The 17909-nt window shown below is 44.4% G+C and overlaps 1 protein-coding gene across 14 annotated transcripts in view; it reads left to right on the top strand.

Moving 5' to 3' along the window:
* The window catches only part of LOC117895585 (supervillin), a 125977-nt gene that overhangs the window by 74981 nt on the left and 33087 nt on the right, over nucleotides 1-17909 (top strand). For 7 of the 14 annotated variants that reach the window (XM_034803320.1, XM_034803318.1, XM_034803319.1 and 4 more), the window contains 7 exons: nucleotides 853-1362; nucleotides 1616-2076; nucleotides 2142-2241; nucleotides 2764-4420; nucleotides 9788-10461; nucleotides 11546-11653; nucleotides 15953-16436. In XM_034803320.1, coding sequence (XP_034659211.1) covers nucleotides 853-1362; nucleotides 1616-2076; nucleotides 2142-2241; nucleotides 2764-4420; nucleotides 9788-10461; nucleotides 11546-11653; nucleotides 15953-16436 — 3994 coding nt within the window. Of the gene's footprint in view, nucleotides 1-852; nucleotides 1363-1615; nucleotides 2077-2141; nucleotides 2242-2763; nucleotides 4421-6325; nucleotides 6400-9787; nucleotides 10462-11545; nucleotides 11654-13894; nucleotides 15406-15952; nucleotides 16437-16897; nucleotides 17428-17909 lie in introns of those variants that run through there. The other 7 variants (XM_034803324.1, XM_034803334.1, XM_034803326.1 and 4 more) reach the window with 6 other exon arrangements.

Below are 17909 nucleotides of genomic sequence, written 5' to 3'. Positions count from 1 at the left end.
GAGTATTCCCATGGGTTTCCCATTCCCACTCCCAGTTCTTGTTTATGTTTGTCAAATGAAATTCAATCTGTGAACGAATATCTCCATTAGTAGATGTTCATTTGTCTGTATTTATTTATATTTTGACAAATTATACGTAATCATTGTCAGGATAGTTCCATATATCATCATTAAATGGTTTTGCTAATGAACTTTTGATCACCTTTCAAACTCTCAAGCCCTTAAGCCTCAAACTATCGACCAGAAATGATAGATTTCTTTTGGTTTTGTTGCAGAAAACTTTCGCAAGTATTTTCCATCACTTTTTCTCCACTTTTTCCCTACTTCTCTCTGACTTTTTCTTCGTCAATCATCGATCAATCATCGAAAGTCGCACACAGCTCTTTGCTGAGGGTTTTATATTGTGATCTTCCCATGGCAAAAGCCAAATTTGATCTACATCTAATGGCTATAGGAGAAAATATCGACTTCGAAGTGCCTGAAAGTACTTATGGGCCCACGAAGTCTTGCTTTCGATTGTTTTTTCTGACTTTTCTTCGTCGAAATTAAAGTTTTTGACTTGCAACTTGCAACCGAGGGATTGCTGGGTGAAAGATCTGAGCAAAATTCACATAGCTACAATCCACAGTCGTTATCCCACACTTTGGGCCCCTGATACTTGGCTTTTCTTTCGGTTTTTCCACTGTAATTTCTTGTCATCGATCAATCTTTTGGATATCAACTATTATGCAATCGAAAAAACAACAGCAACAACAACAAAAACAACAGCAACAACTGCAGATCATAACAGATCCCACAAATGCTTTAATGTCTCCACGCATATATTTACCGCCCCTCACATGCAACATGCAGCAGCAGCAACAGCTACAAGCAGCAGCAGCAACAGCCGGGGAAAAGTTGCCACCAAATGCAGCATTAATTGCGCTTACATACACAACAACAATTGTAGCTGCCACGGCAACAAAAGCCAGTGCCACAGCAGCAGCCACAGCAGCAGCAACAGCAACAACAACACTAATCTGCAAGTGCCACAGAAACGAGGCAACAACACCACGCCCATGCCGCCCCTAGCTAATGCCAACAAAGCGCCTTTAATTGTGCTGAAAACTGCAGCAGCCGCAGCAGCAACAGGAGGAGGCGCCACAGCTGTTGCCGCCGCCGCCTCTGCCTCGAGTTCACCCATAAAACGTCGCAAGAATCCGCCTGCCATTTCCCCTTTGAGCTTCGGCTTGGAGGCAGCGACGGCGACAGCGACAGCGACAGGGGGTGGCAGCTGCTGCTCTTCATCCGCATCCACATCGCCCCAAACATCGCCAGCGGTGCGTCAAACTAAAGCCAGTCGACTGCGTGCCGCAGCGCTCGGTGAGTGTCCAACCAAGTCTCTCTCTCTCTCACACACTCTCTCTAAGCCACACAGCTGATATTACGTAGAGTTCCATAATTGGTGAAAGGGTTTTCTGTGCTTTACTCTCTTCAAAAATGTAACTAACATTCCTGCCCGCTATCCTTTCTTTATGTTGTGTGTAAAATTGAATGTCAACCAAAGCTCCTTTTCATCATTTAACCAATTGTTTACCCCACACACACACACACACACACCAATCTGTGCCTGCAGACAAGAAAAAGGAAGAGGAGCAACAGCAGCAACGTCAGCGCTATAGTTCGCCCTGTTCCCCAAGGAACACTGGGACAGGAGCAGCAGCAACAGGTGGTCGCTCGCCAAGTCGTCGGCTCAGCAGCTCTGAGATTTCACCCAAATCTGCAGTCATCTGTGGCTTCAATTCAGAGCCAGCAACAGCAGCAGGACAGCAGTTCAAGCCGCGTTCCACATCCCAACCGGCTGACACACCGCCCACACAGCGCAGACACAATCTGGTGGCCGTCGGCAGTGGCCTCTCCATGAAGCAGAACCTCAGCGAACTTCACTTTACGGCCTCGTCCGATTGCACGCTGAAGATGATGCGGCCACGCAGCAGCACATTGAGCACAGAGCAAACGGACACGCAGAATGGGGCGAGAGATAATCTCAATTTGGCCAATTTGCAGCTGAGTCCCGTGCAAAAGCACAAGCGAACGGTAAGTACTCCGCAGAGATCCATGTGGCATGTCACAAAAACTAATCTTTGTTTTTCCTCTGATAGCCGGAGAGTTCCCCTCGTCGTCTGGGAGATCGCGATAAGTCTGCGAAACGTAAATCAAATTTGAATCGCTCATTGACAGAGGAAGCCACCAAGGATGGCGGTAAGTGCCACCACAAAGACGGATGAGGCAGCAACAGTGACAGCGGATGAGGCAGCAACAGATAGAGCGGATGAGGCAGCAGCGGTTGAGCCATCAGCAGCCACAATCGCAGCATCCAAATTTGGTTTTTGTCTTACCTTCAAGCTTGAATGCATCGAATGAAAATTGCCAAAAAGGTTCCCCAAGCGACAGATAGACTTCTTCTCTGCCATCAGTCAATCGTCGAGCGTCATGTGGCATCAACCACGCAGCGGTTACACCTTGCAGCAATTTAATTTCCATCATTTTGTGCTCCGTGAGGAGAGCTTTTCCAATGCGTCCATTTCCATACGAAAAACCTGTGTAAAATATGTTAAAATCCGCCACCAAATGCTGTGCCTGCCCCAACACCGTCCACCAATGCTGCTGTTGCCCCAATTCCGCCCACTGTTATGCACGTGTCCGCCCAAGTGTCCTGTGAAATTTGAAATCCCCCAAACATTCCTTAGAACACACAACTAAAACCCTGATCTTCTCTTGCAGATGAGGCAGATGCCACTAATCGCAGACGACGACGTCGGGAGCTGGGCATGGCACGTCCTTTGGTGCCTGGCGATGATGAGGCGCTGCGTGATCTGCTCTCGCAGTCGCCATTGAAAAGCTCTTGCAGCGAGTCCACTGGCGCCTCGAAATCGGAACCCGTGCGTTCTGTGGTATGCACCTATCCAGGACTGCGTCATCCCGAGGTGGCTGTGCGCACGATGACGGCTGTGCTGCCAACGCCACGACCACTGCACGCCACACAGCCGGCGGCAAAGAGTCTGGCCCAAAAGTTCAACGAACGAACCCGCGCGGATCTGGCGGAGATTAAGAAGATTGTGGATCAAACGGAGGAAAAGCAGCAGCAGCAGCAGCAACCGGAGGAGCTGTCCAGTCAGAAAATGTCTGCTGCAGCGCTGCGACGCAAGAGCACGGACGAGGCAGGAGCCACAGGAGCTGCACAAAGCTCTCCCCCAGCCCCCAATCAAATTGTTTCGATACTAAAGAAAAAGGAACAGGCCTTTGGGGACTGCAATTCGAGTGCGTCGAGCAATGCCTCACCGGTGACGTTCTCCTCGAGTGTCATGGATCCACCGCTGGCCGGAACTGCGCGCAGTAAGCGTCAGGGAATACTGAAGAAGCGCTCGAGCCTGGATGAGTCGCGTTACTACTCCCGCTCCCATTCACCGGATGAACGGAGCATTCTGATCAAGTCAGCGCGCAGGAACTCCCTCGAGGAAGCAGGCACCGGGCTGAGTCCCGCCCAGAGTCATGGCATACTGAAGCAGAGCAGCTACGACAGCAGCAAGAGCGATGGCTGCCCCTCGGCGACAGAGAGTCAGCCACACAGCATACTGAAGAAGAAGGACTCACTGTCGACGCCCTCGGATGGGGGCTGCCACAAGCATGTGTCCATCTCGCAGGCCGTGACACTGGCAGCCGCTGAACTGGCGGCACATCACGATGGCAGCTACGGATTTGAGGATGTGGCAGTGGATGCCGATGGGCATGAGATACGACCCATTCTGAAGCAGGAGAGCACCTCCAGCGAGGAGGCTGTGCGCCCCCCGAAGCCCATACTGAAGAAGAAATCGTTTGGGGAGGCGGATGAGCACGAGGCGATTCGACCGATTCTCAAGTCCTCTCGCAAGAGCAGCCGCGAGGAGTTCGACTTGAGCGGACTGGACCATGAGGGCGGCAACGATTCACCCATTCATCCCATACTCAAAACGGATTCACCCTCCAAGCGTCGCTCGCTGGGCTCCAACCACGACCAGGATTCGCCGAGTCTGCTCAAGCGCCGCACCCGCTCACTGGAGCGTCAGGATGCGCCACCAGTCATCGATTTGGCCGCTGCACTCGATGCCATCTCCACATCGCAGGCGGCAGCTGCACCCAATAGCAGCACACCCGTGGATTTTGTCACCACGCCGTCGAGCATATCCGTGGCGGAGAGGATTAAGCGCATGGAGATGCTCGCAACGCCGACCTCACGCCTGGCGGGTGGCATCAACAGCAGCTGGGAGTCGCCGCTGCAGCAGACACCAGAGGCAGCAGAGGGAAGTCCTGCGCCGCGACTGCTGAAACCCAGTGTCCTGCGAAGGGATCTCCAGCGAGAGCGATACAAAACGCAGCCAGTTACCAGCGAGGAGAAGAGTTTGTAAGTGTTTTTGTGTGTGTGTAAATCTCTCTCTGTGTGTCTGTAATCCCAACATTGCGTATACGCATCGTGTGGCTGTCAAACTGTCACCACACGACATTTGCCGCTTCACGCTTCGATGGTCCAAAGAATTCCAGCAGCAGCATGGAATCATTGCTATTTTTGGTGCGAAATTGCTGGCACTCGGCCTGAGCCTATAAATATTTATCCCTCACTCTCACGCTCTTGCCTTTTCCCCCCATGGAAAATTCATACATGAAAATGTTGTAGAGTTGTTGCCCCCTGATTCAGGGTCATTTTCATACCAGATGCAGATACATTGCTCTCGTATAAATATTATTCTGTTCTGCTAAATTGTGTTTTTTGTGGACACACCTCGTTGACCCCCACTCTTGGATGATGTTGCCATATTTCCAGGGAAAAACTAATTCTGTGAACCCAATGAACCCACAACAGTACCTGACCTCAATTCGAATTTGCCATCATATATTCATTTGACGTAAATTCACTTTTCTTTGGCTTTGCTGTTATGTTTTATTTTTTTTATTACCTCTTACCTATTTTTTTGTCACTTAAGCAGCTTATTGCTTGCCTAATTACCTGTGTAGGCACCCCGTCCTGCACCCCACTCTCTCTCTCTCTCTCTCTCTCTCTCTCTGTGTGCGCAACAATTGAGGCCAACAAGAACACGCGAGTGTGCCGCAAAATAAAAAAATAAAGCAAAATAAAGGTTCGTAATGGTTTGGTGATTAGAGAAGGTCGATTGGCTTACGAGGTAGAGGGGTCTCTACTCTAACATAGAGACACTTTTTTGACAGAGAGACAAATAGAGAATGAAAAGAAACACAGGAGGATTTTTGGCAGAGATAAAGGAGTAATAAAGGAGATTGTTATGGGTTTTATTGATCTTTCAATGATCAGAACAGGCTCCTCAATGTTAGCTTATATTATTCCCACAAAACTTATTCCGATCTCTTAGCTTAAGATCACAACTGAATCAGCTTTCAATTGCTTAAGTTTTGTGTTCTTTTTTGTACGCTTTCCTGCTATCATTCTCTAGATTTTAGTACCTCTTCCTGCCTCACATTCTCCTCTCTCCATTAGTACGATTCTGACAATTCTCACCTTCCGACGTGCTGTTAATTTCTGCGAATTTTGCCAAAGGTTTGGCCAATGTCAAGCGTCGTAAACCTAGTTTTTAGTCAGTAAAAGCATTTCAGAATCAGTATAAAAATACTAGAATAGATACCCCTCCACCCCACCGCTCCACTCTACAAAGTTCTCTCTTTAACTGTGTTTTTATGTCAGCATTTTATGTGCGCTGCTCCGAGAGTGAGTGTTTCCATAGAGTTCTTCTGGTTATTTTTTTCGGGGGCTTTTGTTCCGCCTGGCATGGCACTCCCTTTCCTAAAAAAATACACACAAAAACACCAGCAAGCACAGAACAATAAGTTCTTTTGGTGGGGCCCAGCCCGTACCTCTGCTATCCCTTCCATGCACTGCCTTTGTTTTTCACACTCTCTGCCGCCTGTCACATTTGCATGCAGCGAACGGTATTGTCAATATCTTTTCGCACACACATTCGCACCGACATTCGACAGTCGCGGCTTTGTGGCGTGTAATTTATGCTGCCCATATAGCCATATAGTCATACAGTCCCGTAGTAGAACCCCCACACAGGCAGAACAAACGTTGCTTGCAGTTCAGTTGGTTGCAGCGCTCGAAAGCGTTCAGAAGATATTACGAGTACTCGTAACTGTGGGGTCTGTTCTGGTCTGTTCCGTTCTGTTGGGGTTCTATCCATCCACGCGAGAGCAGAGGAGTACGAGCACTCTTCCGGCTGGCAATCATCAACCAATCATCTAGATTGAAGTGGGATTCTACACCAGCAAAAGGGTTTGTCCTTGGTTCTTGTGTTCCATGTTGTTGTTGCAGCGGCGTCAGAGTAAAAAAATGTTTGAGGCGTACATCAGAAAGCGGTAAATGGAAAAGCCCCCAACCAATAAACACCAAAAAACCGAAAAAGCCTGTCAAAAATCAAACGAAAAACCCTGTCAATACCTGCCGGCATTCAAACACTTTTTTGTGGTGTACCAGAGAGAGAGCAAACATTTGTAGTCCGATTAAATCGATATTGTAGTAGTAGTGGCCTATGGCATGTCCAATTCAAAGTTATGTATCTGTATCTTTCGTAATCTTTTGATAAGATAACAAACTGTTGGGACACAATCGACAACAAACTTAGTCAGCGCGAAAGACTTTAACCCTGAACTCTATCACCAAGGAGAATCTGTATTTTATGGTGGGTTGAAATGAGCTAACAAATACCTAAAGAAATGATTAGGCAGAAGGCTGCAAGTAGGTTCCTGGCTCATTACTTCTAAAGCAAAGTAAGGATTAACTCGTATTATTTTCACATACATATGTATATCGTTGAAGTATCTGAAAACCCATTGATAGATTATTTTAACATGTTGAGCACCTTTTAAGTGTCTTACACAACGAAATGGCTAATATTTCCCATATTTTCCTGAAAAATTCAAGGGGTAAACACCCAAAAAGTACTCTTTATACTATTTAAGTATGAGGGATCAACAGAAGTACCTTTTAATAGATAATTGGAAGGCCTAAAGAGCCGCACCATCATACATTATAGAGCTGAAAAGTGCCATATTTGCCATTTTGATTGTAGCCTCACAATACCCTTAATTAGGATAGTGAGAATTGTTTTTGCACGTCTCATTTTTCAGGGTTCTAAGAGTCACAGTCAGCGCAATTTTCAATTCGTTCCAACAGTTACCTTTTCTTTTAGAGGATCATTAACCCCAAATAGCAGCACCCTTTGACACCATCTATCTATAGATATTACAGGCTCTATAAAGCTGCCAAAAGTTGTACCATATTTTTCCATAAATAACTTTTTCCATGTCGCACTTTTTCAACGTCAGTCGGTGGCCCATTCAAAAAGCAAAAGTTCCTAAAAATAACAATAAAACAAAAAAAATGAGCAACAAATGTTCTGCGCATGAAGCGGCGGCACTCCTCTCTGCTCTTTCTCTCTTTCGCTTGAGCAACGTGCTGCGGCAAAAGAAAAATCAGAGAAAATCCACTAAAGAAAGGAAGGAAAATACCAGACCAAAATAAATACAAAGCGCAGCAGCAATAAAAAGAAAACGAACGAGGAAAAACAAAAGCTGAAAATACTAATAATAAATTTGCTGGCAGCGACGTCGACAGCGCCACTCTGCACCACTGTGCAGCAGCACCACCCAACCAATCGTCGCACCACTCAACCGCTGGCCGGATCGGATCCGCCGGTCCGCGCCGCTCCACTCTGCTCTTCCGCTGCTGCGATCGACAGCGGCGTCGGCGGCGTCTCTCATTTGTTTTTACAATTTTTTCGCTCAGTCGCTCGCGATCGCTTTTTCAATTTTCACGTACGCCACCGTCGAACGCAGCGCTAAAATACAATTTTTATATTTTTCTAATGGAAAAATAACGCTAAAAAAAAATCGATAAAAAGAGAGAAGAAATTGTAAAAGAAATTAAGAGTGAAAACAGTGAGGAAATACAAAAAACAATAGTGGTTCAGTCAGTAGACACAAAAGCGGATAAATTGTGATTAAAGAAAATGTTCGAATACGCAGAAAGGAAAGAGATTTAAGTCCTTGAAAAAAGAGCAAAAATCGTGTTCCAATTGAATGTTAAAATAGAGTACAAATATTTCTCAAAGTTCTCAACAAAAGAGAGCATAAATAGTGATTAAAGTTCTCTACAAAAGAGTGTCCACATTGTGATCAAATTTATTGTCCAGAGAGAGTATGAATAGTAACCAAAGTTCTCATCAAAAAGTGAACCAATAGTGAAATAAATAAGTGGAAAAGAAATCGAAACTACTCATAACTGATAAAACTCAAATCGCTGCACGGTTCGGTTCGCAACGGTCCGGTCCGGTCTTCTTATCAGGTGGAAGGTACGCGCAGACAGAAAGAACAAGGTAGAAATAAATATAAGTACGACTATACTCGTATATTTGTATATCTGTTGAAAGAAGAACCACGTTCTCATACCATCAAAATGTCTTTGGCAGTTGCCGGCTGACGGTCAGAACTCATTCGAGCGACATTCCCGCGTCATTTACCACCGCGTGTTTGTAAACTGACAAAAAAAGGTTGGGAAATACATTTGAATATCAATGGAAATCAGTGGAATTTTTATAGAAATGTTTAGCATGAGAATCACTGAATAAATTGTGAATACGAGTGGCATGAAAATGGAGAAAAAATATATGGAAATGAGAGATTTTTCGAGCATCTCTTTCGTAATGTGCTAAAAATAAATTCCATGGAAAATGTGCAAGGCAGAACACAAAACAATTTCCATTTGCAAGTGCCAAAAAATGAAAAAGCCAGCTGCAAAGTGTGCAAAATATTGGCTTTAAATCACAAAATGGTAACGACAATGCCAGCATAAAATATAATAATTTGTGCAAAATATTACATATATATTTTTGCGGCTAAAAGAATACATGAACTTTTTTAGCTCACGTTTAGCTGCTCATTTTTGTGATTAGATCATTCGGACAATCATCATTTGTTTTTTTGTTGTTAGCAACTGTTGGCCCTAATCATGCGCCCATAAATATTATTTTAAAACTATAATTGAGAATTAATTCTTCTCCTCTCTTTTGTTTACTCTTTCTCTTGGTTGTTTTCTCTTTCGTTCTCTCTTTTGTTCAGTCATTTTGGTTGGTTTCTCTCTCTTTCTTCTGAAAATCCAATTAGCTTAGTTTTTCTATTTATTTTAGTTGTTTATTTATAGTTTTTCCTCTCTGTTGTTCACCGCTGCCTTCCTTCATTCGCATTGCCTGGAAAATGCAAACAAATATTGGGAAAATACACAGAAAATGAGGAAAAACTTGAACAAGTTGTTAGGTGAAACGACTAAATATAGAAGGGAATGCGGCAGGGAAAACTGCAGAATACAAAACAAAAGAAACTTTTGTTGTAAAATTTTGGATATCTTTAGCGGGTTTTATTTTTAGTGTCTCTTTACACCTGATCATCAATTCAATTACCTTTCACTGTTGGCTTAAACAGTTTTGGCTAATTCTTGGGGCCATCGCTGAGCGCATAAACTTTTACCTTCACTTTTGTCTGATGAGAAGTAATGCCTCGGAGGGGTTCAGGTTTCACCAACCAGCCATCGCATAGCCATAATTAACTTGACCAAAATTGCCTATAATTATGTCCAAAATGATGGTCGCGAGAGCATTGTTCGAGAGAGATTCACACAATGTTAATGCCATTTGTTATTTGTTATGTAAATGTTTGAGTGGAGTACATCAACAATCTTGATCTTTTGCAGCTTTAAAGCCAACTCCACGCCCTTTGACATCTCGTCGTCGGGTGCTTCGTCGGCGTTCAAGCCCACCAAACCGCTGGACATTCGCCTGAGTCACACCCAACAGCTGCAGCAGCAGCCACTAATTTCGCCGATAACTGGACAACCACTGAGCCACGTGCCAGCCCCACTGCTGCTCTCCTCATCGACACACTCGGGGGCAGGCAGCTCCTTCCGTTTGGCACGCAGCTCCACGCAACCCCTACAATCTCCACGTGTCGTGCACTTGGCCACGCAGGGCGGGCAATCGAGTGCGTCCCCCCCAACCTCATCGTCCACGCTGCTGCTGGCACGCCAGCATTCAATCAACGACAGCGTCAATCTCAGCGAACAGTTGACCCTCTCTGTGGGCACGGACAGTGAGCACATCTTCGAGATGTCCGGACTGGATGAGGACTCGGCCATACAGTCGCTGAGCGACGATGTGTCCGCCTCTGCATCTGCATCCGCCACCGCCGCCGCAACCACAACGCCAGCCAGTGGTTTGGCCCGCAGCAATAGTGTTCGGGCCAGGGCCAATATGTTCCAGCAATTGCAGCAGGAACAGTCATCGCGCAGTCGTCGGTCCGAGGCAGCAGCATCATCATCATCATCATCAGCAGCAGCAGCAGGAGAGCAGTCAACGCCACGCGCAACGGGTGAGTACTCCATTGAGACATTAGAGGGACAAAGGCGGCTTGATGATGGGGGCATATCATCATCAAGTGGGTTGGCAGAAATTAGCATGAAGCAATAAAACAAATGAGGCGACCGTTAGGTGGAACAGCCAGCGGGCCACTATGCGAACTTTGTTGTGGCCCACGAGGCACAGGCAACGAACCATGGCAGAAGGCCAAGACCACAGAAACCAGAAGCCAGCATGGGATTACGATATCGTAGCGTAGAAGTGAGTCATTTGGATTGGACTGTGGGTTAATAGAGGAAGCTTTCTTAGGGCGAAATGTTGTTTGAGAAAAGGCTAAGAAGAGCTCAGGGTTGGGATAGGATTAATAGTTCTTATATAAAACTCTTCCATAAAGGAACTTTATTTTATTCCAAAGAATCAGCTGGAAAAAGTTTCTAAACTAGAATTGAAACCCCCTTTTTCCACGTATCCATAACTCTCATGATAGTTCCTTCAGTTCCTTCTACAACAGTCATAATGTAGTTCTAGAATCTAGATAGCCTCCATTCTATCATAACACACAGAACGACCAGTAGGTATAACCCATCTTGAGTTAATGACCACCTTTATTGGTCTGTGACACCTTTAAATTGTGAGTTTGTTTTGCCTGGTGTGTGTTACCGTTTTGTTGGCAAGCCTCTCATGGTTTGTTGGCCAAGTTAATAAGCTGTAAAATGTGTGTCACTTGCCTTGCCACACACACACACACACAATCACTCGCTTGTCGCGGCGGCTAATTGAAGCTCCGCGTGGTTGTTGTGCAACACATTTGTTGTGCCCAGGCAGGGGCTGGGGTTACACTCGAGATTAGCAGTAGACCGCCCATCATCGAAGAAAGGGATGGCAGATCGTAATTCTGGCTAGAGTAGTCATTGAATGTTATGTTATGTCAATCAGTACACAGCAGTACGTCGCATAGACTTCAAATTAAACTCTAAAAATATATTGAAAAAATTAATAAAAAATGGAAATAATTGTCAAGATAAAAATTACAATTCCGGCAGATCCGATGACTATCCAAGAAAGAGATATATTAATCCAGATTCCAATAATTTCAGGAGCCACCCGACGCCAATCATCGCCTGGAAATACCACGAATCCTGTGGAAGTGTCGTCCCTAAATGATGATCCAATGACGCCAAATAACACACAAGATGCGGAATTTGGTAAGTTTTCAGTTGGGATTACGTTGTGAAAGAGCAGATGGAACTGGAAACATAATTCTGTCTGCTCTTTCCATTTGTGCAACATTTTTACCCATCATTTTTGCTTGCATCGAAATATTATCGTTTTGATTGCACGAAAATTGCTCATGTTTTTTGGAATGAAAAATCATCTATTTACACATAATCGTACATATATATTTATTGTTCTTGTTGTTGTTGTTGCTTAATGTTGTCTTGTTTTTATACATATAATTTTATTGGCGCCGACCGCGAGACTAATTTTTAATGATTAACTTGAACAAATTTGAGCTCGAGCCGCAAAGAGAAAATTGCGCAATTGCGAACACAAAAGGAGAGGAAACCTGCAAGAAAAACCTGTAAAGAGAATCGCAAAAAACCAATTTTCCATGGTTTGCCATGCATGTGCATCCATCATACGTACATTTTCCATTACATTTTCCTTCCATTTTCATTTTCATTATTTTCTGCCCGTTTCATGCGAGTTTTTGGTTTAATTTTTAACAAATGAATTAACTTCTTGTTTAAATTGTTGCTGTTGCTGTCTGCTCTGTTTTTTTTTTATTATTGTTGTTATTGCCGCATGAGAAAACTATTAACCAGTGTTTTAATTTACTTTGTTTATGTAATTTATGATTGGCGGTTTTCTTTGCCACATTTCCACATATTTTCCCGATGCGTTTTTTCCGTCTGGGGTTTCTGTCCGGGGTCTTTAGTGAACTTAATTAAGCGTTCATAATTTGTTTGGCATTTGCTTACAACATTGTTCGGACTCCTTCCATTTTGGAGTTTTTTTTTTGGAATTCAAGGGGAAGTCTTCCTACCCTACCGACTCCTTTGTGTGTTACACTGACACACTTGTGGAATGCTATTGGCGCTTCATTCCTCTTGTTTACCCTCAAGCTATCGGTTAGGAGAGTTTAGCGACTGCAGACTGGGGCTGCCTCTCCCTGGTGACGGCTCTTCTTCTTTGTCGTCTCGCGTCGTAAAATTTAATGTATGATAAGGTGGAAATGACGCCGAACTTGATGTACGACAGTGGTGTATAGTATACACCTATAATTAGCATAAAAGCAGGCAATTTATTGAGTGTTTTGTAGAATATTTTTAGCAATATTTCTTTAGAGTTTGGCACTTTATTTAATCTTCTAAACTGTGCAGAATGTACCGGGCATTTGTGTATAAATTGAGCGCAGCTTAGGAGCTCTGTTTTGCAATTCAAAGGAATTTGCTATGGTACAAGTATTAAAATTCAAAATGTACTTTTGGGAGGATTAACTCTGCCAAAATTCCATGGAAATTTGCTTACCATTTATACAAATATTCCAGGAATATTCTATATAGTAAAACAAAAAGTGATTGATGTTTCCTTAGTTTATTCTGTTTCACATCAATTATTTTACTATCAAATTTCTGTGTAATTAAAAGCTGGTTTTTCCATATAAATTGAGAACTCTGACGTATTTGCCCCTTTGGTTTCTGCAATTATTGAGAGCAACGTTTCTGTGGCACTTCTCCAGCAGCCAATCTGCCTCTTTGGCTGCTGCTTTCATTCTAAACGAATGTTCCACATGTGTAACTTCACTCCACAGCTCGTTGTATCAATCATGCTGAATAAATTCCACAAAGAAAGTTCATTTCAATTGAAGAACAAATATCGAAAGTTGTCAAATGAAAATGAAAACCATAAAAGAGATGTACGTACATTATGTGCGAGTATTTATAGGTACTCTATGGTCACCTCTGGTCTAGACACTGGACAAAAGAGTAAAGTAAATTATAGAAATTGCTATATAAATGCCACAGAAAGACGAAACTTTCTATGGTTGGGGGGGCTGAAATCTTTTGTGATTGTTTGTGGGGTCTTTAGTTTAGTGGTTGATAAAGATACTCAACAAATGCGAGTGTGTATGATATCCGCATAAAAAAGAGAGGAAAAATACATGTTATCGGCAGCAGCAACAGCAGCAGCAACATTTTGTGTGGGCGCCGCCGCATGTTTTGGATAAAAACTCAATGCGCACATCGGCTCTGACTTTTGTAAGTCGCCACAAGTTGAGGCGCAACCACAACGGGCGTGCAGCACATATCAGCAACAACAACAACTGCAATAAATATATGTATATCAATTCAAAAAGAGCAAATGAGATGCGTAAGAACCATTCTACAGTAGACAAAAACAAACTTCTAATTCCCCAACCAAAATCCCATCTTCGATCGCAGAACCCTCTTCATTGTCGCTGGCCGAACGCTTGGCCTTCTTCAGCAACCTGTGCGATGGCAGTGCGGGCAGTGCCAGTGGCGGCGGCCGGTACCGCAGTCGCACCAGCAGCTACTCCCGGAGTCCGCCCATCGAGCGCACGACGCCGCGCAGCAGCACCACAGCGAACAGCAGTTGCAGTGTGACGCCCACGCCCATGGAGTGCTCACCCATACCCTACGAACAGCAGCCGTCTAGTCTAACGCTGGAGATCATCAGGGAGCCAGAGCAGCCGGAACAGGAGGAGCAGCAGCAAACTACCTTCCACGAGCTGAGTCGCTCGGCCACGGAGCCATGCAACAGCAGCACCAACGGCGACACCACACAGACGTTCATCAAGGGTGTACGCTTGCGTACGGTGGGCAAACTCATCCTCCCAGACACATTCCGTGGCGGAGATCGCAACAACAACAAGAGTGGCAACATCAGCATGAACCGGAACAGCTATCCAGCGGAACAGCTGCATATTGTGGAGGCAGTGAAGTACCCAATGAACACCCGCGCCATTGGCAAGATCAAGTCGCCGTTTATCGAGCAGCAGCAGCATCACTCCACACACACGGTGTCTAGTACAGTGAAGCCCGTGAAGTTCGACTACAAGCAGGCAAATGGCTCGACGAGCGGCGACAGTGGCTCCGATTCCGGCAAAGAGAACTGCGCCTCCAATCAGCAACAGCAGCAGCAGCAGCCGCCACAGGTGGAGGCGTTGACACTCCAGAAGATTGTCGATATGCGCCGGAAGATCACGCGACTGGTGCAGGGGCAGACACAGGAGAAACAGCAGCTGACAGCACAGCCCGTCAACCGCCGCCACACGACAGAAATCACCAGCTCATCGATGGGTGCTGTACGTTCCCCCAGCGTGGATGGACGTTATGCCAAGTACTTTGGCGTTCAGGAGTCATTCAACTCCACAACGACCGTGATGAAGACACAATCGATGCCGCCACTGATTGTCACCAAGGTGGAGGCCACCAACGAGCATGTGCGCCAGCCGGGCACCCCAGCCCTCACGCAGAAGCGTCGCGAGATGCTGAAACGCACGCGTCCCATTTCCCTGGACACCTACGCGAATGGCTCCATTAGTCCCACAGCGATGCCCAGTCCCAAGAGAGCGCATTCGCCCAGCAATCGGGCAAAGGCAACCATTTCCAGCTTCGAGGACATTGAGGTGACGCCCCAAGAGCTAAATGCCGCCGGCAAGGACTTCAAGCGCCTTTGCGTCGAGATATTGGACTGAAAAATTGTTACATTTTGGCCAAGTATTCAAAATTCTCCCAATTTTTCCACACCCAATCGATAGACCCCTGCTCTCTGCCTGTGCGTGTGTGGATTGTGGCGCCTCAGTGTGATAGATGCGCTAGATCCTCTTCACCCCCCAAGAAAAACCCAACAACTATTTGCTCTGTAGAAAAGAAATTCCACTTATGTTTTTAATCTAAGAAACACAGCCCTGAAAAACGAAACGAAACTTCAAAACAAATGTCAAACGAAAACGAAATATATTTATTATTCAATACAAAATGTAAACGTTAGGAAAATGTATTTAATCCCAGCACCCCAGAGACAGTTTTACTTTGCAGCCAGCCCTTAAGAATATCGGAATGGGTTGAGGTTCGGTTCATCTACCAGTTGAAAGTGAATGATGAAAACTGCAAGCAATTACTTTTTATTTACATTTAAAAGCGAATTGTACCTTAAACGGCATTATATTATTATTATATTATTATATGGTTATGTATTACATTTATTATTATTATTATTGTAATATTTAATTGATGGAAGTTGTTAAACCAAGAAAATAAATCCAAGAATTGTGCTAAAGAATATCGACAGAGATTAAACTAAATATAGGCTCTGAGTAAGTACCAGGAATGTGCATGAAAATCAGTTTATAATTCATTTGCCTGCCTTTATTGTAACGGCATGATTTTGCTTCGATTATCCTTGGGCACACATCCTTTTCCAATACTTTCTAATACCCAAACCAAAACTAATCTCAAATTCTTCTCGCTTCACAGGCAAACAACCCAACGAACCATTAAAGGGCATCCTCAAGAGCAAACCTTTGGCTGGGCCCATGGGTCGTGGCCTCATGCCTGTGGATCTCAATGCGGAGCTAAAGAATCGCCTGAAACGCTCCACGCATGCCACCGTCTCGAACCTCCGCAAGTCGGCGACCACTGCAGATGCCACACGGGGCGATGAGGTGGACAATCCGCAGCGGAACCTGGCGCAGATACTGCGGAATGTGTCCAAGGAGAATGCCAACACACCGAAGCACGATGATGCCGTGAATCTGGTGAGGAATCTCGCTACGCTGGGCCAGCCTCGGGCGGCAGCAGCTAGCGAGGATGCGGCAGCCGGTAATTGTGCCTCTGCATCGGAGGGCGAGAGTTCTGGGGGTCGCGAAATCGAGGCAATTATCAAGAACAGTGCTGTGGCACGTCGTCGTCGCCAGCAGCAGCAGCAACAACAACAACAGCAGCAGCAGCCGCCAGATGGGTGAGTCCATGTCCATCATCAACAACCGCTCCCCCGTGCTGTGCGCTGTGTGTTTGTGCATTAACGAATTACTAAAAAACACTAAAAAGAAAACCACTACCCCCTAGAGATATGTGGGAGTGGGAGATTTGAACCCATTTTTGTGGATCATGGATTTATATATGAATATTTGTATACACACAACGTTTAGACAGCGTCTCTCATGCATCAAATGTGTGTGCCTCTCAAGACTGGTTCCAATATGAAACTAAAAATATTTACAATTACAATTAATAATGCAAATTAAAGCGGATAAAAGTTTTACATTTTAAAAATAGTTAGGCACAGCAACACGTTCATTTTGTAAATGTTCTGGCATTCACACACACCCTACACACACATACACACTTTTGTGTTTGTTTTGTGCGCAAAGTTTGGCTTTTGATTAAACAGAATTTTCCCGCATGCACTCGAAAAAAAAGCGTAAACAGTTTCTTAGTCAAAGTGAAGCCGATAGCCAGAAGCTATTATTGGCCACTTAGGCAGCTGCCGCACCAGCAGCAACAGCAACTAAAGCCTCAACAACAACAACAACTACGAGTGCTAGTACCACCCCAACAACTACAACATCAACCAGAACAACAGCTACAGCAGAACAGGTTGCTGCTGCGACCGAAACCTTTTTACAACAACAACAACTTTGTTCAACAAAAACACTTTGTATAAAATCTTAATTATCGACTAGCAATTAAGTTCAAATCTGCATTGCTTACAGCCCGTTTTTTGAGCAAAACACTAATACACTTGATATACTACATATAACAAGGATAAACCATATATATTTTATTGAAAATTTGTTCAAAAATCGAAAATTATATATGTATATGTATGCCACACCATATATTTTTACGAGATGCCAAAAAAAGAGCACAGAAAATGAAACCACAAAACAACCAAACAACAAAAATACAAATAAAACGAATAATTAATAAAGTTGAGAGAAATCTACCTATTTAACTGTAGTTTTGCTTGGCCACTAACTGTCGTTTGTCACTAACTTAATAACAATTACTAAAAGCATGTTGCTATTGTGCATTTGAAAATTGAAATAGGAATTCAAACTGCAACGAGCGTTTTCCATCGCTCAGTGGCGCCACTGTCATTGGGGTGTGTGAGTTTGGGAACTACTACATAAACAGCATGGTATAAGCGCAGAAGGGTATATGTACTTGATATGTAGCAAATGTGGTTACCATGTAGAAACAATTTACATTTGTGCTTACCTTTTTTATCTTTATATGAACAATCCAGTCAAAAGGGTGCCCCTAAAAGTAGCCGATTCGGTTGGAAACTGCTTCGTTTATCAGCTAAAATTATATGCTTAGCGCTGAGAGTCTAAGTAGTTTAGTAATATTGAATGGAATATCAAAATCGAGTAAGACCATTTCGGACTCGGTATATTTTGAAGAGTGAACGTATTATTATGGTATATTC

The sequence above is a fragment of the Drosophila subobscura genome, chromosome J, assembly GCF_008121235.1.
Source record: "Drosophila subobscura isolate 14011-0131.10 chromosome J, UCBerk_Dsub_1.0, whole genome shotgun sequence".
NCBI classification, from domain to species: Eukaryota; Metazoa; Arthropoda; class Insecta; order Diptera; family Drosophilidae; genus Drosophila; species Drosophila subobscura.
This window is presented reverse-complemented; position numbering and strand designations above follow the sequence as displayed.